The following is a 22,436-nucleotide window of genomic DNA, read 5'->3' as shown; positions in this document are numbered from 1 at the left end:
AAGCTTTCAACTTGTACTTGAGTTAGAGAACCTCTATGATCTAAATTCATGCTCAAATAGATTCCCACACTAAATAATTGATTAACACACTAAATTTATATAGGATTTGAGGCTTTTGAAACGTCTACACATATAAATGACAGACTTTCATTCTAGTCCAAAATATGGGATATTACAAGAATGAACCCAAGGTATTCTTTTCTTAATCTTTTCCTATTTTTTTTAAAAACCTTATATACACTATTGTAATTATTTTACAAAGTTTTTTATACAGGTTGGTATATCAATTGGTGATAACAATGGTGACAACTCAAATGAAAAAGATGATGAGACACCTAATGTTGGTGGTATGAGTGATGAACAAGTTGATGATCCAGCTAATGTGGGACAACAAAATGTTGTTGCACCGAAAGTAGATCATAGAAGTGACAATTTGATGGATGATGTAGGGAAAAGAATAGATTGTGTAGGTGGTGACGTATTTGGTTATTTGGTGAATGGCGTTGGAGAGAAAGTTAATTTTGTAGGTAATTGTATAGTTGGTCATGTCGCTGTTGATTCTGCAGCTGAAACTTTGAAGGATGGTTCATGGAAGAATTTTCCAAATTTTGATTTTTTGAAGTTCACACAAAGCTCCAGTGAAAATAAGGATATAGGGGAGGGTAGAAATAGTCAGGTTGATAGTGATTGGTCTAATTTTACTGATTCTGAAGTGTCTAAATTTACTCAACCTTTCGTGATCAAAAAACACAAAAATAAGGTGATGTGGCAGTGCTTAGCTAGAATGAGTTTGACTGGTCAAAAATTCCATACGCTGAAATTTCTAAGTTCGCTCAACCCGATAAGAGTGTTGCAACAATTGATGCAACTGATTTAGTATGTGATAATGTTAGAAAGATTGATGTAACTGTAAGTGATCATGTTAAAAGGATTGAGGAAAACATGGTGGCTGCGTCTGTTATATTGGGTGAAACACCTGCTATTGCTCACCGATTACGTAAGCCAGCGGCAGTATGTGATCACCTTTTTTTGTCAAAATTTGATTCTAGTTGTGGAAAAGTTGAAGGACAATCATCCAAGCGTGTAGAGAATGCTCAGCCAAGTAACTGTGTCTTATCTATAAAGCATCCTTTTGTGAAGAGTATTATGGAGCGAATTGATAATTTGAAAGTGACATTACAGTTTAATAGGTTTGTTGCGAGATCGTTGCGCGTTAAACAGATGTAAGTTTCTGTTTGTAGTTTCTTTTTGCTTTACTTTATTTTGTCATATATTATAATTTTTGTAACATTTTTTTTACTGGCCTGTTTATTCAGATTCTGTCAATGCCCTTCCAAAACATTTTGACTATGGAGTTGATACTATCAAAATAAAATTGTGGTTCTTCACATTGGCATATCCAGAAGTACCCTTAACCGATTCAGTAAGTAATGAATTTGTTAGTTAAGTAGGTTATATATATATTATTTTTGTACTTGATAGTGATAAGCTAATTGGAATACTGAATTTTTGTATATGATGCATGTTATATAAGTTCTAAGCATTATTTATGCAGTACTTTATGTGCATTTTATATGCAGCACTTTATATGTAGTGTATATACAAGTCCTATGTAGTGGTTACACAGTAGGTACACAGTTTAAATACAGTAGTTGATATGCAGTATATATACAGGTCCTACACAGTAGGTACACAATTTGTATGTAGTAGTTGATGTGATGCATTTTATATAAGTAGTTTGTATTTATCAGATTTAAATTAGTGTTCTGTATTCATTTTTAGCATTTTAACGTGGTTTTGTTGTTCTTATTTTCAGCATATTGATGTTATCTTTTACTATTTGCGAAAGAAGTCAAAATACGGGCCTGCTTGTGATTCAGTTAAATTTACAACCACCGATTGTTGGTTTAACTACTTGATTTAGACTTTGTATAAGCGATTTGTGGAGAATAATAGAGATGTAACACTTATCACTCAAGAACATCAAATTGTTGAGTACATACTTGAATTTTTTATGAGATGCAACATCCCGTGGAATAGCATTGACAATGTTCTTTTCCCAATTAATCTTGCTGAGGACTTTCACTGGATTTTGGTGAGGCTGTCTTTTAAAGATCAGGGCCTATATGTGTATGATTCAATGCATGGTGCAAGACATGTCGTTCATGTTCAGAAATCAGTTGCAGCGTATTCAGAATTAATTTCACACTTTCTTTCTTGTATTGGATTTTGAGAAAGTAGGAGCAATGGGCTTTCAGTGGCTAATTCTTTTGATATTAGAATTATTGATGGACTGTCAACTCAAGCTAACCGTAATATATTGAATACACATTCAATTGCTCATTTTTACATACTTTTTTGTCAATTATACTGATGATGTATTATGTTTGCAAGGACTGTGGTGTATATGTTGCAGCCTTTGCTGAGTATTTGCTTGATGGTCTTAAAATTTCTAATCATCTAGATGATATTGATGTTATTTGTATTTGGTATGGTGTGTTGCTGTGGGATTATAGAAAGAAGAAACAAAGGCAATGTGCAGTTAGTGAAGATGAATCTACTGGTCGAATGTTGAAGAAAAATGATGGGGTGCAACAAATTTGGTTAGAAATGTCTTTGAAGTATAGATGTGAAATATGTTTTTAGTGTTGAAATTCTTAGGGTTGTTTTTGTTTTGTGTTGATACACTGGGAGATTCTTATGATGAAATGTTATGCTGAATACTATATGTTTTGGTAATTGATACAATTCTGTACAATTGATGCTGAAATGTTAATTTATGTTGATCACAGTTGATATGCAGTATATATGCAATATTTATTCAGTTCCTATATAGTTGTTACACAGTTTCAGTGCACTATCTCTACAATTTCATACATTTATGTCAACCAGATATAGAACTTATAAATTGTTGTAATAAATTAGTTATATAGTTTATGCAAGTAGTTATATTCAGAATGCAGTGGTGCTATGCATTCGCTGCTTAATTCAAAAGACAAATACTAGTTCTTATATATATTCAAACTGTAAATAGGTATTATACATGATTGACACAGATGATATGCAGTTTTTTTATGAATTATAGCCAAAAAATTACACTCCCCCAGCTTAGAGGAGTTGATTAGTTAACCTCACCAAAGAATGTGGCTAAATGAAACATCATAATGCACAAATTTCTATAAGAGTAGAAATGAAATTGAAATTAAAAGCAATATTCTATAAACTGAAAGTGTTGCATTTGAAGTAAAATAATATTGTTGCTATTACATTGCTATGAAAAGAATAGCCTTTTTTAAAGAAAAAAAATGGGAAAGATAAAAGTGTTCTTGCATCACCTTATATGCAATTTATATACAGTGTATATACGAGTCCTATGCAGTGGTTACACAGTAGGCACACAGTTTAAATGCAGCAGTTGATATGCAGTATATATGCAATATTTATTCAGTTCCTATACAGTTGTTACACAGTTTAAGCACACTGTTTCTATAATTTCATACATTTATCCCAACCATATATAGAACTTATATATTGTTGTAATTTATAAAAGTAGTTATATTCAAAATATAGAGGTGCTATGTATTTGCTAATTTTATTCAAAAGACAAATACTAGTTCTTATATATATTCAAATACATGATTGACAAAGATGATATGCCTTTTTTTCGGAATTGTAGCAAAAAAATTACACTCCCCCAGCTAAGAGGAGTTGATTAGTGTGCCTCACCAAAGAATGTGGCTAAATAAAACACCATAATGCACAGATTTCTATAAGAGTAGAAATGAAATTGAAAGTGAAAGAAATATTCTATAAACTGAAAGTGTTGCATTTGAAGTAAAATAATATTGTTGCTATTACATTGTTATGAAAAGAATAGTCTTTTTCAAGGGAAAAAATGGAAAAGATAAAAGTGTTCTTGCAGCAGCATCCTATTAGATTCTCGTTGAAGCATTTCCACACGTTCTTCGATTGTGTCCTGTTTTTCCACAACGTTCACATGAAGTTGCTTAAAGTTGTCCATAATGCCCTTTCCTTGATTGTTCTTTTTTGGTCTTCCTGATTTTGGTTTCTAGATTGGTGGCAGTACTATATTAGCTGATATCTCTAGTAGAATATTCCAAACTATTTCATCAAGAAGTGGAAAAACTGAAAGTTCATATGCTTTCAAGAAGTTTTCTCTTATGTAATATGGAGCACAATAGCTTTGTAAGTCCATATGCGTGTAAGTTAGCACCGCCATAGCATGTGGACAAGGTATGCCATCTACTTGAAATTGTAGACAGGAGCATTTTTTTTTCACGCATGCAAACAATGTTTTGTTTTCCAGTTTCATCAATGACTACATAAGAATAGTGAGTAGAATCCATCACCTGCAATATACAAATATATTAGTAAATAGTGTGCACATTAGAATATGTAAGCGTCTGTGAAGTAGAGATAAGAAGTAATACCTTCATTACAAAATGAAATTTTTCCTCATTATTATATTGTATTTATTTCTTAGTTTTGTAATTGTTGCTTCTGAATGCTGTCTATGTTCATTATTCCATCTCATGACCAGATCCATCATAAATTATAGGAATTTTTTAATTGGCAGGTCTCTTGCATCTCTATTTGCTGAATTTAGGGACTCTCCGGTGTTTGAAGTCATGAACATCGACCTATTGACATGAGAATGATCTATGGACTATTTTTCATACCCTATATCAAACAGATACTCCTTCACCCTATTATCGATTTTGTTTATGTCTTCCATAAGTCGATCAAAGTCTTCCTTTATGTATGTTTTTGCCATTGTAAAGAAGATTCACTTTAATTTCTTTTGATTCTTCTTAAACCTACCCTTGATGTTGTTCCATAGATGGTAGATGAATATACAGTGAGCCACATTTGGATATAAAAGTGCAACAACTTTTAATATGTTGCCATGCCTATCAGATACTATGCACATGCCTTCTCTTTCACTAAAAGCAGTGTTAAACATGCGGAAAAAACATTCCCATGAAGCGTCATTTTCTGAATCAACAACAGCATATGCTAGTGGCAAAATATGTCCTAATTAAATAAGTGGGAAAGTGTATCAATGAATACGAGAATATACATAATTGTTTCTAAAAAAATTCCTAAAGCTCACCTACTGCATCCATCACACTAGCAGACAACATTGTTCCCTTGTATGCAGATTTCAGGAAAGTTCTATTAACAACAATGGTAGGCATACAATATCTCCAGCCCCTAATTGATGTGCTCAAAGCGACAAAAATATATAAAAAGTGATTGTCCTCTATTTTGTGTAGCCTTGTGAATGATCCAGGATTTATTGTGTTTACCATGTATAGGTAAGATGGCAATTTAGGATAAGATTCACGCAAGGAACCTCTGACCAGTTCAAGTACTTTTTCTTTAGCTCTATATGCTTTTTTGTAGTTTATCTTATTTCCGTACAAGTTTCTCATTTCTTCCATGATCTCTGCTGGAGTGTATGTTGACTTTAGATTCAGAAAGTTGTGCTTCACCATTTTAGCAATGGTTAAAGAGTAGCATGCCATTGTGAAAGCATTCTGTCCGAAATGGGACAGGTGTGATCATCGATAAATTTTGTCACCATGAAAATTTCTAAATTTGTTGACTTGAAGATCTAAAAGTCCAATTGCACCTCTGATTGATACACTTAAGATATTACCTAGATACATTTATATACAATAAATGTATATGTAGTACACAGTTCATATCCAATATATATGCAGGTGCTATATAGAAATTACACAGTTCATATGCAGTATATATACAGGTCCTATATAGTAGTTACACAGTCTGTACACAGGTCAATGCAGTTTATTTACAGGTCCTATATATTAGTTACAATATTGTATGCAACATTTATGCAAATTTATACCTATATTCCAACAAAATAAAAAACTTACACATTGTTGACACAGGTCATATAAAGTAGTTATATAGTTTATTATCCAATGTATATGCAGGTGCTATACATAAATTACACAGTTCATATGCAGTACTTTATATACAGTATATATAGGTCCTATATAGTAGTTACACAGTCTGTACACAGGTCATATGCAGTTTATATATAGGTCATATATAGTAGTTATAATATTGTATGCAGCATTTATTCAAATTTATACCTATATTCCAACAAAATAAAAAACTTACACATTGTTGACACAAGTCATATAGAGTAGTTATATAGTTTATACCTTGATGATGATGATCTTTTCACCTTAAATTAGAATCTCTCACGGATTGCATAATGTTTCATCACACTTGCTATTGTATTTATTCAAGTACAGCTACCCTTCTTCAACATGTCTATGAAGTGGATCCTTTATTATCGATTCGGGTTGTTCTTCCATTCCTTCCCCAGAAAAATTATCTTTCATTGTATAATCAGAAATAGGTATCGGATGAACTTGAATAATAGTTAGATATGTTTTGATCAAATTTTCAATTGAGGATTTTCCATTTTCAAATGTGTTTTGAAGTGTTACACACAATGGAAATTCATTTATATCCAAATTTTTTTTATTCATCTCCATATAAAGTCTAACACTTATATCATTGTAAATAGTCATAGATCCACTCTTTAAAATATATTTTATAGTCATTAAATCAGAATTTTGTTCTAAATTCAACTGCTTATACAGTTCATCAATAAAATATTCGTACCTGCGATCTGAATTCAAAAGTTCTCCATTGATTGTAAACTTTTCAAACTGTACATCACTTAACCACTGTCCTCCGTATTGAATCATAATTGGAACTAAAACTAAATTGAAGCCATAATTTCGTATCAACTGAATCTAATTGTGAATGGAAAAAACTTTATGAAGCTAATTGACGGAGGATTTTTTGTATATTTATATACAATTTATAAAGGTTAAGGCAATATGTTGTATCTAAAAGAGGAATTGCGAGGTTTTAATGGAAAGGAATCCTGAGGTAAAATTGGGGAAAGAAACTGTGAGTTTCAATTGAAAAGGAAGAAATATACTAAGCGATTTTTGTGGCTTTTTAGCGGTGATTAGAAGATGGTTAGAATATGGAATTATTTTAATGACTATTAAATGGGAATTAAAAACAGGGGCTATTTTTGTGGAATAACTTTTATGAGAAGGGCTATTTTTGTCCTTCTCCCTAAATATAATCTATATGGTATAATATAAGGAAAAGGCAGAATTTCTCCTTTGAACTTGTCGCTAAAACTTACTTTAACACTTTAACTTTATTGTTAATTATTTACCTCCCTAAACAACTTTCGTGTGAATTTATTAAATATATACCACCCAAAAAATATAATTTCACTCTCACAATGGAGAGTGTAATACACTCGCCTCCAAATTAGGGTCACATCGTTGCCACGCAAGCACACATGAAAAATAAATTTAAAAATAATTTCACACACACACAAACATATATATATTCATATATATATATATATATATATATATATATATATATATATATATATTGTTTCCCCCCTCCCCCAAACCCCTACCCCCAAGCTTTATTCTTCACCTCCCAACCCCTATCCCCAAGCTTTCTTCTTCACTCCCCAACACCCACTAACTGCCCACCCAAAACCCTTCTTACAATCTGCAAACACCCTTCACCCCCACCAAATCATTCTTTTTTTTTCAACTCTTTTCTTTTCTTAGATCAAAATATTTGAAATTTAATTTTTTAAAAAATACAATTGTAATACCAAAGAGTTTTACTTTGAGGATAAAAGAAATTAGAAAAAAAAAATTATTTCACTTTGGTTGTTGAATTTTTAAAAATAAAGAATTTATTTGATTAAGATTTTTAGTGGATAGAAGTGAAAAAAGAAAAAAATAGAGGAAGGAAAAGACCTTGGGAGGGAGGTGAGGAATAAGAAGACATGGAAGTGGTGGCGTGTGAGGAATAAGAAACATGGGGGTGGTGGGATGTGAGAAAGAAGACGAAAAAAATAATGACTGAAAATTTAAAGTGGGTCTTAATTTTTTTTATTCTTTTTTATAATTAAAATGCGTTTTAATTTTTTATTCTTTTTTTATCACGTCAACTATCAAGGGGTAATATAATTCATTTAAAATCCATTTAGAGAGGTAAATAATTACCAATAAAGTTAAAGTGCTAAAGTGAGTTTTGATGATAAGTTCAGAAAAAATTATGTCTTTTCCCTATAATATATCATGTATTCATGGTATAAATATAATTTATATGGTATAATATAATTGTACCATATATTTTTAAATAATCACTTTTGTTGTTGAATTTTAAAAAATAAAAAATTTATTTGATTAAGATTTTTAGTGGATAGTATGTGGAATAGGGCTGCTGGATGGATCAAGGAGTCAGCTGGAGAGGTGTTGGGTGTCTCGAGGGGTTGGTCTGGCCGGTATCGGGGGGATTGGTGGTGGAATGAAGATGTTAAGAAGAAGGTGGAGACGAAGAAGGTTGTTTATGCTAAATGGATTGAGAGTAAGGCTGAAGAGGAGAAGCGGGTGAGCAGGAAGGAGTACAAGTTATCTAAGAAGGAGGCTAAGTTAGTAGTTACGGCTGCTAAGACAGCAGCTTTTGAGATTCTGTATAAGGGTTTAGAGGAGAAAGACGGGGAAAAAATGTTGTTTAGGCTTACCAAGATTAGGGAGCGGAAGGGTCGGGATCTGAACAAAGTGAAGTGTATTAAGGGGGAGGATGGCAGAGTATTGGTGGAAGACGCCCTCATTAAGAAAAGATGGCAGTCGTATTTTTCATAGGCTCTTAAATTATGAGGGGGACAGAGGTGTTGTGTTAGAAAAGTTGGAGCACTCCGAGGAGTGTCACGATTTCGGCTATTATCGGCGTTTTAAGGTAGAGGAGGTCAGTGGGGCTATTCACAAGATGCGAAGGGGCAGGGAAACGGGGCCCGACGAGATCCCGGTAGATTTTTGGAAGTTCTCTGGCGGGGCAGGGTTGAGGTGGCTGACCAACTTATTTAACAATATTTTTAATTCCACAAAGATGCCCGAGGCATGGAGATAGAGCACGATAATCCCTTTATATAAGAATAAGGGTGACATTCAGAGTTGCAACAACTACTGGGGTATAAAGTTGTTAAGTCACACAATAAAGATTTGGGAGAGAATGGTGGAGTGGAGGTTGAGGAAGATTATGTCTATTTTGGAGAATCAATTTGGTTTTATGCCTGGTCGCTCTACAACTGAGGCAATTCACCTGGTGCGGAGACTGGTTGAGTAGTATAGAGATAGGAAGAGGGATCTTCACATGGTGTTTATTAACTTGGAAAAGGCATATGACAAGGTCCCTAGGAAGGTTCTTTGGAGATGCTTGGAGACGAGGGGTGTCCCAATGGCGTACATCAAAGCCATTAAGGACATGTATGAGAGGGTGAAGACGCGGGTAAGAACAGTGGGAGGAGATTCCGAGCATTTTTTTATCTTGACAGGGTTGCACCAGGGATCAACTCTTAGTCCATTTTTATTTGCCTTGGTGATGGATGTGTTGACGCGGAGTATACAAGGCGAGGTACCTTAGTGTATGCTTTTTGCGGATAATGTATTTTTAATTGATGAGTCGCGTCTAGCTATTAATGATAAGCTGGATATTTGGAGACAAACCCTAAAGTCTAAAGGGTTCCGGTTAAGTAGAACCAAGACGGAGTACTTGGAGTGCACGTTTAGTGACTCGAGGCAAGAGGAGGAGGTGGTAGTGAAGTTGGATTCCCAGACGGTTTGCAAGAGGGATAGTTTTAAGTACCTTGGGTCTACGATTCAGGGGAACAGAGATATAGATGAGGATGTATCTCATCATATTAGGGCAGGTTGGATGAAATGAAGGCTCGCTTTGAGAATCTTATGCGATAAAAAAGTGCCCCATAAACTGAAAGGCAAATTCTATAGAGTTACAGTCCGGCCGGCTATGCTTTATAGAGTGGAGTGTTGGCCGATTAAGAATTATCATATCCAAAAGTTGAAGGTGGCAGAAATAAAAATATTGCGTTGGATGTGCGGATTTAGTAGGGCTGATAGAGTTAGGAATGAGATTATTCGGGAGAAGGTGGGAGAGATGTCGGTGGAGGATAAAATGCGGGAAATGAGGTTAAGATGGTTTGGTCATGTGATGAGGAGGGGCACGGATTCCTCGGTTCGTAGGTGTGAGAGGTTGACCTTGGATGGTTTTAAGCGGGGTAGGGGTAGACCGAAGAGATACTGGAGGGAAATGATTAAACGTGACTTGGAGCGATTACAACTGACTGAGGATATGACCCTGGATAGGAAGGTATGGAGGAAAAACATTAGGGTAGAGGGCTAAGATGGGTGGATGAGTCGTAGTCAGTAGGTAAGAGGGCCTCGGTGTCTTTTGTTTGACAATGTACAATTTTGTGTGGATGTCGTACCTATGTAATTTTTATCATGTTCCATGCTTTTGATGTTTTATATACTGTCCTTTTTCTTGAGCCAGGGGTCTATCGAAAACAACCTCTCTACCTCTTTAGAGGTAGTAGTATGTTCTGCGTATACTCTACCCTCCCCAGACCCCACAATGTGGGAATTTACTGGATTTGTTGTTGTTGTTGTTGTTGTTGTTGTTGAAGATTTTTAGTGGATAGAAGTGGAAAAAAAATAGAGGATGGAGAAGACATTGGGGGGAGGAAGAAGAAGACATGAGGGACATGGGATATGAGGAAGAAGAAGACATGGAAGTGGTAGCGTGTGAGGAAGAAGAAACATGGGGGTGGTGGGATGTGAGGAGGAAGACGGAAAAAATAATGACTGAAAATTTTAAAATGGGTCTTACTTAATTCTTTTATATTTTTTTATAACTAAAATGAGCTTTAATCTCTTTTGTTCTTTTTTTGTCACGTCAGTCATCAAGGGGGTAATAAAATTCATTTAAAAGTCGTTTAGAGGGGTAAATAATTATCAATAAAGTTAAAGTGTTAAAGTGAGTTTTGACGATAAGTTTAGAAAAAAAATTATGAATTTTTCCCTATAATATATCATGTATTCATGATATAAATATAATTTATATGGTATAATATAATTATACCATGTATTTTTATAATACTAGTCAAGTGTACGTATTTTGCACATGTGTCTCGTGTTGATAAATATAATTATATATAAAGAAATAAAATTATTAAAAATAGCAGTTGAGTTGCAATAAATGTTGTATCTGTTTAAAAGATATAATTTGACACTAAAAGTGTTTCATCTTAATCAATAAACCTATACATAAAATAAAAAATTTAATGAATTAAAAAAATTTTGCTCATCAAAGAAAAGGATTTAGAGGAAAATTAAGCCACAATGGAACATCTGTTGTACAGATACGTCATATTAAATTAAAATATAAATATTTTTAGTACTCTAGATCCAATTTAGGGTTGAGACTAATATTCATAATATGAAACATAACAAAAAAGGAGAAAAAAGTCATAAGATTAAGAAAACACAAATAAAAAAGAACATTGTAAGAATATATTATTATCTTTTGATTTTGTCCAACATCACTCCTTTACCTTGCTAAAGCTAATGATCGTACATGGACAAACTTTTTACTTTCTTCAATTACTCAAAATCAATATTGTATATATCTTCAAAATCAAAATCAATTGACCCACATATGATCGATCAAAAAATTTATTGCGAGAGTTATTTACTCCTAAATAATAAATATAGATAGATCATCTAACTTTCGAAAATAATAAATCATATGTTAATTAAATTGGTAGAAGTCATACCTCAATTATCTGTGTTCTTTTGAAGCTTTAAATTTGAATTGAAATTTTTATCCTTACCGCATTCTTTCGGGCGAGGACACAACCTATCAAACATAAATTATGATAGAATCTCAAAAATTAAGGATAGAATCTCAAAATATGACAAAGCATACGTAAAAAATCTCATAATTAGGCGATCAAACCAACATTTAAAAGCAACAAACAATCAATAGCTGATAAAAAGAATTTCAGAGTGCAAAGAAAATACAAATACAAATTAAATAAAAAAGTAAAGAAACAAAGATTCGTACAATTACTTGGATGCTAACATTAAAAAAAAAAAATTACTTAAGTTGTTATCTATTTTAAGTAAAATTCTTGTCAAATAACCTACCTATTTTTGTTAAATTATTGTTAAAAAGGGACTCACAAATTTGATCAACAAATAACTACTAAAGTAATATTTTGTTAGTATTAAAGTTCATATTTGGTTAGTTCCTCGAAGGTGAATTAATAATTGAAAATCAATAGTATTTTTAATAATATTTAAATAAAAAAGGTGAATTAATAATTGAAAATCAATAGTATTTTTAATTATGTTTGAATAAGGAAAGATTAATAACCAAATTTTAATAGGACACCTAAAGTATTACAGAATAATTAAACAATAATTTAGTAAAATGGTAAATGACAGTTTTGTCTATTATGGAGTCTTTTAACGAAGGGCAAAAAGTTCAAATCACTTTTCTAAGGGTCTTCAGACTTTTAATAAATTATAGATAATATAATTTATATAATATATTAATATGTCATGAATTTTTATGGTATAAATATATCATATATTTTTATGGAGACATTATGAAAACAGACAATAAAAATGAAAATATAAAATTTTGATATAGTATATAGAAAATGAATGAACAGAGGCTTCCATAAAAACAACAATAAATAAGAAATATGAAACTTTAATATAGAATTATTTTTCTATATATTGAAATCTGTATAAAAATAAATATTTTATATACTATATCTGACAGCCAACTAATACAGTTATGTATGTGTAATTACTTTTTAAAATGGCTATTTACTACTTTTTTCTTATTTATCAGATTAATTTAAAATAATAGAAAATTAATATCGTGCAGTATTTATTTGATTAATATTAATAAAAAGGATGGATTTTATTAATTTAATAAAGATAATTTATGATATTATGTAATTTTTTTTTAAATAAAAGAATAAAATAGCTTCAATAGATAAACGAAAATGATATTTTAAGTTCAATAAATAGACATAAATAATATTTTAGACCCTACGGATAAATGAAAGGACATTTAGGCCCTTTTTCGAATAAAAAATAATACTAGTAGAGTAGGGCCTTTCCCATTTCCATGAAAGCGAAGAAAAGGCAACTCCAAAACTACTTTTCTCCGTTGTCTCTCTCTCTCTCTTTTTGTCACCCCCCAAATTCTCTAAAATCCACTCACAACTTATTATCAAATAAAAGGCACAAGGTATCTTCTCTTTTTCCTTTCTCTTTTATGCTGCGATTGAATTTATTAAATTGAGTGATTTTTTTAACTGCTTGTACATAAACAGGCAGTTGTAGATGAAGTTTAGACATATCGTGTATGCATCGATCAGTGGCTTTGTTTTGCTATGACTTGATTTTCACTAGGGAAGCCTTGGCGTTACGGGTAAAGTTGTTTTGTGACCAAGAGGTCACGCGTTCAAGCCATAGAAACAACTACTTGCACTAATAGAGGGCAAGGTTGCGTATGATCTGTCCTTGTGATCTGACCCTTCCTAGGAATTAGTGCATAGCGGGAGTATACTGGGCTGCTAGTTTTTACCTGTTTCACGAAGTGTTGCCATAAGAGTTTTCAGTTTTTAAATTGCTGCTTCCATGCCAGTGTTGTTGCATCTGCTTATTGAGTTCACATCTATGGAAAAAAAAAATGAAAAAAGTGTCTAAAATGTCCTTCACCTACAAAAATGTCCTTCATTCACCTTTGGGCTTTATAATACCTTCACATCCATCCACCTTTAGGCTCCAAAATGCTCCTATATTAAACAATCCCAATATTAAATTAAAAAAAGATTTTATTAGTAAAGTCAACTTTCCATTGGTCCTATTTAATTAATTAAGATATTGTATAACCTATTTTCTCTTTTATTATTTTTTCCATTATTTTCGTGTTTGATCTGGAGAACAATTGTTATACTTATTCCTAATTAATATATATTTGTTAAAAATTACACATGAGCATTTTTTGTATGTTATATTTTCTATATGATTTCGGATTTGAATCTGATTCCGGATCTTGTAGTGGAAAATATACACCAATATGCTTGAATATTATTACTCTGTTTTTTTTTGGGGGTCTAATTTTATTGTTTCTTGATTTTTTGAAGATTTGAGTTCTATGGGTCATATTTAATTTTTCTGAATGCGCGAAAAAGGATCTCAAACTAGACTAAGGCTGTATTTGTTTTTTTTAAGATTCAGACGTCTGAATCTGAATGCACGTCTGAATGATTAACATATTGTCTCCAGATCTGAAAACTGAATGATTAAGACTATTTGTTTTTCAACATCTGAATGTGCAAACAAAAATTATTTGTATATATAATAAAATAAAAAATACAATTCAAATAAAAACTAATTATATATTAGAAAAGTATATAATTTAATACAACCAAATTATTATTTGATTGAAAAAAAATATTTATGTTTGTTAGTGATAGTGGAGATTTATAATGGTGGTTGCGGTGACAATGATTGATGTTAGTGATTAGTAATGTTGGTGGTGATAGTTGGTATTGTAGTAATTGTTATGATGGTGACGGTTGATAGTGGCGGTGGTGGTTGTGATATAACGTTGCTTGATGTTAGTAGTTGGAAGTGTTGATTGTGATGGTTGAAAAATGAATGCATGATGGTTGACGATTTGTTGGTGCTAGTTGGAGATGTTGTTAGTTGTGATGATGGAGATGGTTGTTAGTAGAGATAAATTGTAGCGATGGTAGTGGTTGAAGTAATGGTAGAAGTTGTGTTACTAGTGATAATGGTGGTGGCGACCGAAGAATGTGTGAAGGTTGTGATGTATTAGTGGTAGTTAGTAGTGGTGCTAGTCGTGATAGATGAGTTGGTTGATAGTGATTGATAATGGTGGTGCTGTTGATGGTGTTAGTGGCGGTGAATATAATTAGAATTATAGAAGTAGTAGGTGTGGTAGCGATATTTGTTGTCGATGGTGGTTGTGATGGTGGAGGTGGTTGATGGTGGTGGGCGGTGGTTGACAATGGTGGCAGTGACAGAGGTGGTTAGTGGTGGTGACTAATGATTATGAATAGAGCGGCGGTGAATATTATCCAACACCAGAATACCTTTCAGACCTATTAAGACTTGATTCTAGATCTGAATGATTAAGACCTATTCAGATCCATTAAGAGCTAAAATTTTAATAAAAAACAACTGCACTTAATGATTTGAAGTCAGAACCATTCAGATTCAGACCTCCATTAAGTGCAAACAAATGAGCCCTAAGGGAGTTTTTGATCTCTGATAGATTGTGTGTAATTAGCTTTATGAGTTTTACATTCTAAGATGAGGAATTTAGTTTTGAGGCATATGGAACTGGAAGTATTGCAGCTTTGAGAAAATAATTTCACTAGAAATATTTCAATGGATTTAGGCAAAAATAGTAAGGGATCGTTTGGCAGAGTGTGTTACAAAATTAATGCATGCATTAGTCTTGTGCATTATTAATAACTTGTTTGGTACATTTTTTAGTCAATGTGCCCAGTAAGTTGATCTTTGATACAAGTACTAATAAATTAATTGAAAATTTTTCTCCAATCATGTGTACCGCCAACAATTTGCAGACATTGATCACTCTCGACAGCTACTTGTTTGACTCAATTTTAAAATTTTCGGTGAGTGTCAATTACTTAGTAGGATTAGAATGGAAAAAATAATCTAAATAGGTAAATTTCAAAAGGGTTATTAAATTTGCCGAAGCTTACTAGAACTTCAAGATAATCTGGATGGATCTATTAGCTTTTGGGTGAGATTTCTAATTTTTTTTAATCAATGAAAATACGTCACTAATGAAATCTTTTTTATTAAATATTGGGGTTATTAAATATAAGGGCATTTTGGATCCCAAAGGTGGATGTGAAGGGCATTATAGAGCCCAAAGGTGAATGAAAGGCATTTTTGTACCATTATCAATAGGTGAAGGGCATTTTAGGCCCTTTTTCAAAAAAAAAAAAAAAAACTCAGAACGTTCTACAGTAGATGAGCATCGTGGAGGAGATTTTTTTGTTCTTTCAATTTTAGAGAAATTTAGATATTCGGAGGTCAATTAACTGATGAAATATGTGGTAATCTGGTGCAGGTGTAACATTCTTGGCATTCTATGTTGATAATACCATGCAGCTATATCATCATCCTTTTTCCTTGGACAGCCAGAAGGTGAGACTTACTTTGGAAGAGAAAGGTATCGATTACACTTCACATCATGTAAACCCTTTAACGGGCAAGAACATGGATGCGTTTTTCTTCAATATGAATCCAAGCGCGAAAGTACCTGTATTCCAGAATGGTTCTCATATCATATATGATACCATTGAGATTATTCAGTAAGTCTTCTCTTCACCTTGCGATACTTTTCTCCTGTCAGTACAGAAGTGTAAGCATGAAAGGTTAAAGAGGAGCATTCGCTTGCTGTGGTCATTAAACATAAGCTGGTTAATTTAACAGACGAAGAATCATGAATTATCTTTTGAGCGCCAGCTACTTAACTTCTGGGGATCTTTTTCCTGACAGGAATAGAGTTGCATCCTGCTCTCTGGACGATAACGTTTTAGATTACTTTTGCATCTGTAGAGCATATATAGTGCACATCTTGATTAGTATAAGTATATTGGTTGAATGATAGTTTACATTTTCTTATTTTTCGACTTTTGGGGGCCTATTTGAAGAGGAAGAATATTTAACTGTTCCAACATGCACAGGTATATTGAAAGAATTGCAGAAAAAGTGTCTTCTGGCGGAAACAATCTGAACCCTAGCAGCAGAGAAGTTGTCAGATGGATGCATAAAATACAAGAATGGGATGCAATGTACTTAACCCTTTTCCATGTCCCTGAGAAGTATCGGCTATATGTTTCTAAATTCCTGAGACGTGTAATCATTGCCCGAATGGCTGAATGTCCTGACTTAGCAGGTGCTTACCATTGTAAGTTACGAGAGGCTTATGATATAGACGACAAGTTGAAGAATGCTGAGGTTTCGAGACGAAGTGAGAATCATTTAGTAAGACTTCTTGATGAAGTGGAACTCAAACTTGGTGAAACATCATATCTAGCCGGGGAAGAGTTCACTCTAGCTGATGTAATGCTCATCCCTGTTCTAGCGAGAATAGAACTCTTGAACTTGGAAGAGGAGTACATAAACAGTCGTCCAAATATAGCAGATTATTGGGTGTTGGCTAAGCAAAGACCAAGTTATAAGAAGGTGATTGGCAAGTACTTTGATGGATGGAGAAGACGTAAAACACTGTTGAAAACATGGTGCTTCATTCGTATCAGAAGTATGCTCCGCAAATTCTGAGAGTTCAATGTTGGAGAGCAAAAGCAATTATATAATGTAATTTAACCCTTTTCTTTTCTTACTGTTCAGTTTAGTTTCCTTCTTTCTTTTTGCAAGGGAAGGGAGAACTTGCAGTCGCATAGTGTAAGCAATAATTGTTAAGATGATCTAATATTGTGCTTTTTTTCTGTTTGCACTTTTTTGCAACCCAGAAGGAAAGTCATTTGCAATTGTTCATATATATATATGTAAAGTCAAACTTTGGTCATTGTTGAGACTTGAGATTATAGTAATTCTTTACCAAGTGGCCCGAGTTCTTTGAATATCATCAAGAATGCCTGAAAATTGGTGTAGGAGACGAGTAGTTATTGTATAAGTTCATCTAACTGTGTTGGTAGCACAATGGGCCAGAAACAACAGTGAACTTTATCTGATGTTCATCGAAGTTTTTATCATCCTTTTGTTCTTCCTTTTGCCAATGGACGACAGCAAATTCCTGATATATATTTTGTATCTCATTCCTGCATTGTCACCCCCAAAATGCAATCTAATCTAAGCCTGAAAATATCACAAGGACGTTCCAACAATACATGAACGAACAATCTCTAATCAAGTTATCCAGCTGCGAGTACAGACAGAAGGAAAAGTTTAGCAAGAGACCTTTCTCTCTCTCTGTCCCTTTTTCACTAGTGTAACTGAACAATTTGTTCAAGAAGCATTAGAATGTGTTCTGAACAAAAAAGTAAAAAACGATTGCAACTGAGATCATATACTTCTAAAATGCATGAAGCAGGATCAGTTTCAAGGTAAAAAGCATACATTTCCACAACAGCAAAACGCCAGAAACCAGATCAGGAACACAGTTCGGCACAGCAGCAACTAGCATGTAGCAACATAAATATATCATTTTTTTCTGACAGTACTTTCCATTTCAAGTATAAAATAAAAAGAATCAGGAAGTTACCTCTGTGAGGCATGAATAACAATATTGCCAATGCAGCACACGTCAGAATCAGAGTCTCTCTCTTTTTTTTTTTCCTAAACCTAAACAACAACAACAAAAAAGGAAAAAAGAATTATGGACTCAAACCCCCCAAAACAGAATAAGTGCTTTACAATTCTGTTGGTGGCAAAGAATTATCAGTTCAAAGGAGCACTGGAGAAAAACTTTGAAGCTCCTGGGGGCTTTCAGCTATGGAAGTTAAACTATGTTTGTTGTGAATGATTCTGTTGAAAAGTATGCCCCAAATTCTCCATCCTATCGATAGGGAAACTCCTAGATTCATCCTTTCTGCTTGCTACATCTACACTGCACATGCTATCTTTTGAGTTGTTTCCTGTGCACCCCCAGCTACTTCTTCCCCTATGCCACGAAGGCTTTTCTGAATTAATACACTTCTGCTGCCGAAAATATTTGTTTCCCAAGTTATGACAGCCCCTAACACGTTCAACATCAAATTGGGTATTTACAGAGACTTGCGGGAGGCTTGACCCAGATAGGCATGGAGGATTCTGAGCAGGGTGGCCCGGAGAACAAGAATGACGATCTTGTCCAGGATTTTGAGGTGGCTCGTGAAAAATTCCAGCTTTATCTGCACAAGATATAAGATCTCGTCTATCACAGGGATACGTAGGCAAAGGAGGAAAAGGATGAAAAGGCACTCCTGGGGCAACATCCCAAGCATCACGTCTTTCTTTTTGAGGTGACCCAAACTGCAGCACTTTGGAAAGTGGAATTCCATAGGAGACAGGCAATCGTGATATAAACTTCTGCTGCAAATGCCCTGTGACCATTGGATGTGGATGCTTCTTGTAACTAGGTTCTTGGAGACTACAATCTGCACTTGAAGAAGCACTGCATGAGATTCTAGGAACCTTCATGGGGACTGAAAACCCAGGGGGAACATCATCTATGTCCTGCTTTCGATCATCAGCGGCATTGGTTTCAATTCTTTGATCTAAATTTAATTTGGCCTCTTGATCCCATCGACTCTTACGTTTACGTTTCCTTTCCCTATTAGGTGCCCCAACAACACATGAAGTAGATGAGCCATCACGGACACCAGCATCTGTCGTAGTAGATTCTCCCATTAAATGCCAGGTACATTCTTCTGTTTCTGAAGGTTTCACACCACAATGGTCTTGTAATGGTGAACACCTATTTGACTGTGGACAAGGATGCACGTCAATCTGGCTGTCATCTCTGTCAATGCAGCTCCTTTTTCGGAGAGGTTTACGTATCCACCTATCTCTGAAGTTCCTTGCAATTTGATGAACCTGAGACACCGTAAACACAGTAAATCAACTAACTAATGTCAAAAAAATTAATGCACAACCGGTGTAATACATGAAAACAAGACCTCCAGATCAAGATAAACGATTCCCAAGACTAGAAAACTCCCACCTCCCACCCCCACCCAAAAGAAAAACAGAAACATCGCAAGCCAGTGAACAATCATTTTCATGGTAATAATCAAACTAGCAGAACAACAGAAGATCCAAGGAAAAATAGAGCATCAATTACAATATGAATGTAATCACTATAGGATTAGGAGGACCTAGCACGCTTCACATATAAATATAGATCAAGCCTGATAGAAACGAGCCAATAAGATCCCGTAGCCCAATCAAAAGCAAGGAGCTAAAACATCAAAGAAAATTGTCTCCAAGTTCTCTAAAAATTTCCTTCAATTTTTTAAAATGTCAAGATTCCACTCCGAGTTAGCTTGATCAAGTTCTAATAACTTTTTTCTTACTAGATCAAAAAAAGAAACTGTTCATCAACATTGAAATGCAGGATCTGGAGCTAGAATCCTTTTCTCTAAAACTAGTTCTCTCCTGTTAACCACTCCATTACTTTGGGGTGGCTTCGGGAGAAGGTTCCATCCTGAAAAGCCAGAGTTTCCTCTTTCCCTCTATCTAATTCTCGTTAAAGCTATTTACGAAGTGTAGTTGCACTTTCTGCAGTACACAAATTAATCATCAACAAATGCACTATTATATAATATAAACATGAGGTTTCCAACCATAAAACCAAACTGGGGCTTTCAGCATGTTAGACTAGAGAATATGTCATTGGCAGTCTCAGTTACTTGAGAAAAAAATTTAAATCAAAACAAGCTCAAAAATACAGGTACAGTCTAGTCTAGGGCATAAGGCATCTAATATCTGCCATCTCACCCTGAAACAATATGGTGAACACAGAATATAGGCCTCTGCATGCTACCCCCTGAATACAACATTAGTAGAGCTGCTTGTCGGTGCGGGGTACTATCTAAGTTTTAATCTAACAGTTCCTAAAGATTATAGAATTAGAATACGAATAAGAGGTGGTGAGACATTGGTGATGAGTTCCCTCCCCTTTATATTCACCTCATTTCGACATGAACTTTCTTATATGTACGGGTTTCCGATACGGATGTGGATCTAGAGGTCGGATCCTTCGTGATCTAAGTTTTAAGATTTTGGGGTACGGATACAGGTGTAGTGATTCGGCTAAAGTAATTCAAACATCTAAAAATAGAGTTATGTCTAAATTATGAGACATTATGTGGAAAATTTACAAGGTACTGATCAAGAGGAAAATCCAGAAGGTGATACAAGGAAAAGGACTAATATAGAAATTTCAATGCAAGGTACACCGTAACCTTTGTTTTGATTGCATAAGTAATTGTATCTGTCTCGAATTTCACTGTTGATAGAGGTCAAAGTATTCAAAATCGGTTGACCAAATCCAATACAGATCCCACACCCACACCCATGTGTCAACACGAATGCGGCAACAAAAAGTGGAGTCCGAGAAACTTAGATTCTAATTATAATGCTGAACTAGGCGGGAAGAAATCAGTCGTTTTGCTTTACATACATCATACATCTATAGGTTTCTCCAGTCATCACACGTGCACAACATGGGAAACACTTCAACTCATACTGAAAACCAAGAAAAGTAAAAGGGAAGAGGGGCGATACAAAAGAATAAATCAAACTGAAACATTTTGTTAACTGTAATTAATATATCATTTACAGCTTGATGGAATGAAATGGTGCATAAAGCAAGAACAGGCTACCTGCTTGTTTGTGTGATCTGTCAATCTCAAAATTGAGTCCCTAAAGCTGCAAGGGCAATAAAAACATATCTTCAGTATCAATATTGAACTCTCAAGTTGTTCCTCAATAAAACAAGGCCAAAAGTTGAAAATCGAATATACATTAGATGCAAAAGAAAGTTCTTTTTTAATGGTAAGATAAGATGCAAAAGAAAGTTCACAACAAGAAATGTCCAAGAAGAAAAAACAATATTATCTTAGCAGTAAGCATTTGACGAGATTTATGCTGTGAGACTCTAAAAATGCAGCATTAATGACTTGAACTTAAGAAGATTCAGAATATAGTATCCAAGGCCTAAGCACTATTGTAAATCAAGAGAATAATAAGTTATAATTCATCGTAAACTATAGAAAGAGATATTATATACAATATTCCATTGAGGACACTATCGCAAGATTCCGTATCCACTAACCTCTCAACTCCTGGTCTAGAGGGACCTCCATTAATGTGCTCATGCGAAAGAATCTCTCTCACAGCCAGATACTCTAAAACCTGTAGAAGGGAAAACAGTTGACATATGGCCAAAAGCTTGATAACATATTAATAGCCACATCGAGTCTACTGAGCATAACCACACACACTGCGCCAAAATAATTTAGTCCATATAAACAATCCTGTCCTCCCATAGTAGCGAGAATGTGACCTAAGGACTCGATGGAAACAATGCTCAGTTGCATATCCTCAATTGTTAGTTGGCTATTCGATGCTTCAGCCATCATATATGAACTTAAAGAGTACATAAGAATTACGTCAATGAATACATTTTTAAGACACTTCAACTTCTTGCTCAAACCAATTCCATCAACATTAACTACAACAACAAACCCAGTGTATTCCCACCTAGTGGGGTCTGGGGGGGTAAGATGTACGCAGTCCATACCTCTACCTCTGATGAAGTAGAAAGGCTGTTTCCGATAGACCCCCGGCTCAAGACACGAGATACCACACAAACACATAGTAAAGCACAGAAGCAGATTACATAACATAAATACGACACCCATA

At 34.2% G+C, this 22,436-nt stretch overlaps 3 protein-coding genes across 9 annotated transcripts in view; 2 read left to right on the top strand and 1 right to left on the bottom strand.

Annotated features, from left to right (window-relative positions):
* The first annotated feature begins 8,324 nt into the window (after positions 1-8,324).
* On the top strand, positions 8,325-8,762 carry LOC107852477. The gene is made up of 2 exons (XM_016697503.1): positions 8,325-8,388; positions 8,431-8,762. The coding sequence occupies exons 1-2, from the start codon at positions 8,325-8,327 to the stop codon at positions 8,760-8,762; spliced, it is 396 nt and encodes a 131-aa protein (XP_016552989.1).
* Positions 8,763-13,091: 4,329 nt separating this feature from the next.
* LOC107852489 (glutathione S-transferase TCHQD) lies at positions 13,092-17,631 on the top strand. Of its 4 annotated transcripts, none has more exons than XM_047410348.1 (4): positions 13,113-13,242; positions 13,328-13,425; positions 16,132-16,208; positions 16,751-17,631. In XM_047410348.1, exons 3-4 carry the CDS (start codon positions 16,153-16,155, stop codon positions 17,346-17,348), a joined length of 654 nt encoding a protein of 217 aa, XP_047266304.1. In that variant the 5' UTR covers positions 13,113-13,242; positions 13,328-13,425; positions 16,132-16,152; the 3' UTR covers positions 17,349-17,631. The 4 variants fall into 4 exon arrangements, with proteins under 4 accessions (XP_016553006.1, XP_047266304.1, XP_047266305.1 ...); XM_047410347.1 differs by having other exon boundaries at positions 13,122-13,242; positions 16,132-16,375; XM_016697520.2 differs by lacking the exon at positions 13,328-13,425 and having other exon boundaries at positions 13,092-13,242; positions 16,132-16,375.
* Positions 17,632-17,921: 290 nt separating this feature from the next.
* Positions 17,922-22,436, bottom strand: part of LOC107852488 (histone-lysine N-methyltransferase ASHH2) — a 29,381-nt gene continuing 24,866 nt past the window's right edge. The window contains exons 16-20 of one of the 4 annotated variants that reach the window (XR_001669451.2): positions 21,847-21,926; positions 21,395-21,440; positions 18,292-19,604; positions 18,147-18,206; positions 17,922-18,057 (exon numbers count right to left, since the gene is read on the bottom strand). Coding sequence is in view for 1 of the 4 variants with exons in the window: in XM_016697519.2 (XP_016553005.1) it covers positions 18,534-19,604; positions 21,395-21,440; positions 21,847-21,926 (1,197 nt within the window). In the remaining 3 variants the exon portion in view is untranslated. Of the gene's footprint in view, positions 18,207-18,270; positions 19,605-21,394; positions 21,441-21,846; positions 21,927-22,436 lie in introns of those variants that run through there. The other 3 variants (XR_001669453.2, XR_001669449.2, XM_016697519.2) reach the window with 3 other exon arrangements.

The sequence above is a fragment of the Capsicum annuum genome, chromosome 4 (genome assembly GCF_002878395.1).
Source record: "Capsicum annuum cultivar UCD-10X-F1 chromosome 4, UCD10Xv1.1, whole genome shotgun sequence".
Lineage (NCBI taxonomy): Eukaryota > Viridiplantae > Streptophyta > Magnoliopsida > Solanales > Solanaceae > Capsicum > Capsicum annuum.
Note: the sequence above shows the minus strand (reverse complement) of the source record. Positions and strands in the feature narration are given on the sequence as shown.